This window comes from Arachis stenosperma, chromosome 6 (assembly GCF_014773155.1).
Source record: "Arachis stenosperma cultivar V10309 chromosome 6, arast.V10309.gnm1.PFL2, whole genome shotgun sequence".
Taxonomy (NCBI): domain Eukaryota; kingdom Viridiplantae; phylum Streptophyta; class Magnoliopsida; order Fabales; family Fabaceae; genus Arachis; species Arachis stenosperma.
Window position 1 is genome coordinate 122,832,017 of NC_080382.1, and position 2,671 is coordinate 122,834,687.

At 33.5% G+C, this 2,671-nt stretch overlaps 1 protein-coding gene across 1 annotated transcript; it reads right to left on the reverse strand.

Annotated features, from left to right (window-relative positions):
* Nucleotides 1-883: 883 nt before the first annotated feature.
* Nucleotides 884-2,112, reverse strand: LOC130936668 (ethylene-responsive transcription factor LEP). Its single transcript, XM_057866782.1, has one exon. The coding sequence runs from the start codon at nucleotides 1,948-1,950 to the stop codon at nucleotides 1,102-1,104; it is 849 nt and encodes a 282-aa protein (XP_057722765.1). The 5' UTR covers nucleotides 1,951-2,112; the 3' UTR covers nucleotides 884-1,101.
* Nucleotides 2,113-2,671: the final 559 nt, after the last annotated feature.

A 2,671-nucleotide genomic window follows, 5' to 3' on the forward strand; every position in this document is an offset into this window, starting at 1 on the left:
GTCGAGAAAAAAGCATCTCAAATTTGAACAATATGAGAAATTCTATGTGACACACATTTTTGGCTACGCATTTGATCAACTATGTTATTGTCTAATTATTAATTAAAATAAAATTAATTCCCTAACAAAACAAGAAAGTGTTACTTACATACTTAAAAATGGAGTAACATTTATTAGTAATAACTAATCAAATGTAAGAATAAAACATGTTTAATTATTTTATTGGTCTGAGTAGTTTTATTAAATTTATAATTAATTTTTTTTATTTTTTTAATTAAATTTTTATATTATTTTTAATTTTATAATTAAGTATTTTTCATGTCAAAAATATTAAAATTAACAAAATATTTTTTTAAAAAAATATGTGATCAAAGATCTAGCTAGTTAGGTTTTTAATTATAAATACTTTAATTTGCGAAAAAATATTCAGTTAATTCTAATATTTTTTATAGAGGAGTGCTAGGGGTCAACAAATTTTGTTATTTGTAGCTATCAATTAGTCATCAATAATATTTTTAATGATGTGAAATTACATCTAATAATAAAAAATTACTCATTTTTCTTTTGTTGATTAAGTGCTGACTAAATTTTAATAAAAGTGTTATCTTCCTAAATTTTCTCTTTTTTATATTAAAAAAGATCTAATTATAAAATAAAAAATAATATAAAAATTTAATTAAAAATTTAATAAAATTAGATAAATCAATAGAATAATTAAACCAATAAAAAAAAGATAAATACAGGTAAGAGTGAAGGTCACCTAAAAGTCAAAACTCAAAAGATAAGTGAAGTGAAATGTGTCTCATAACGGTCCAAGAGAATAATTTGTATGTGTTCAAAGAAACATTTCTTATATAATAACTTGCTCTATATATATAGTTGCCACACAATTCAACGACACGGATGAAAAACACAAGAAAATGTCTTTCTCCGAGAACAACAACAAACCAATATAGTACCCTCTCTCTTTCACACACAAACATTACAATAATTAACGGCATAAATTAAAAAACTAGCATCTACATAATGCACTAACACATACAGGACCCTTGACTTAATAATGTAACAACAACAATAATATTATTTAACTTATCAAGATGATCAGAAGAAATAAGAGGAGCCCCCCAATTCAAAACCCTCAGCTCCAGCCACATTCTCCGAAACCGTTGGCATTGCATTGAACATTGGACTTTGAACATAATCCCCAGTAGTCATATTGTGATAATAATCAAAACCATGATCATGATTATCCATATTATTATAACCAATGGAGCTTGTGATATCAGGTGGCAATGGAGGTAGCTCAACTGTGGAAGCACTACTATTGCTAGTTCCACCCTCTTCAACAAAAACGTGCCCCAAATTCGGACAACCTTGGTCGGCATAGCTAGTACCGTTGTAGTAACCGTCGTTGCTACTGTTTTGGTGATCGCCACCGCTATAGCCGTAGGTATTATTATAGCTCCAATTGTTGTTGGCGCCAACCAACAACGTAACTGGGTCTAGAGTTGGATCTGAGTCGAGCTGTTGATGAGTGGAAGTGGAGTTAGAGGTGAAGATTGAGGACAAGTCATGGACATGGTTGTGGTGGTTATAAGTTTGGGGATGGAGTTGGTCGGGTGACAAGATTGGGGTGACGGATAGGCCTGGAGGAGTGTCCGGGTAGACGAAGTTGGTTCGGGCACGTGAGCCACGCATGGTGCGAGCTGCCCTGTCATATGCCAGGGCAGCTTCTTCTGCAGTGTCAAACGTGCCCAACCAATGCCTTTCCTTAGTGGAAGGGTCGCGAATCTCCGCCGCATACCTCCCCCATGGCCTCCTCCTCACCCCGAGGTACCTTCCTCCCCATGCTGTCTCGTGTTGCTGCTGCTCTTGCGGCTGCGCCGCGGGCTTAGTTTGCTTCTTTTTTGACCTTGGCGACTGCGACGATGACGACGTAAAAGTATTCATCGGATATAGTTAGTGTATGGAAAAGGATTATATTATCTCAACACCGAAAATTCTAGTTCGGTTTTGGCATGCAGAAAAGAAAGAAGAGAAAAAAAAGGAATGTGTTGTAAGTTGTAAGTCGAGGTTGATGAGATGGTTCCTTACACTTTCGTTTTTGGTTTTGTGTTTGTTTTGTTGTGAGGAGTCAGCATGTGAGTTCATGGGTTTAAATAAGGGATGAAAAGGTTGAACAAATCATCGTTTCCACCCTTAAGCTTTGTCGTTTATTTATTTAAATTAAATTAATTATTTCCATACATAACCCTTTTCTCTGCCTTTAACTAATGAGTGTAAACACGTGCCTCTCTTTTTTCTCGAAGCTTTTATCCACACTCTAATGAGAGATTATCATAACACTTCAATTTGAGTCCCATATTAGCTTCTTCTTCAATGATCATAATTATTGAGTAATCTAATATGTATCATAGGAAAAAGAGGATAACAGAATCCCTCACTGACTCTTCTAAAGGGTTCAATTCAGAAAGTGCATTTTTTCTTAATATTTTGTCCACTTATTATTTTCAATACTATCTTACTAGCTAATTGTGTTAATTAAGAAGAGTTCTAGTTTCCCGTTTTATTAATTAATTTCCGTTTCCCCACACATACATATCATTAAAAAGACAATGAGTTCCAAATGATGGGAGGAAAAAAAAATATAAGAATGAAGTAATGATTAGTA

Bases quoted from the DNA above. Each gene is read 5' to 3' on its own strand.
- LOC130936668 (XM_057866782.1), bottom strand. From the start codon at position 1,950: ATGAATACTTTTACGTCGTCATCGTCGCAGTCGCCAAGGTCAAAAAAG.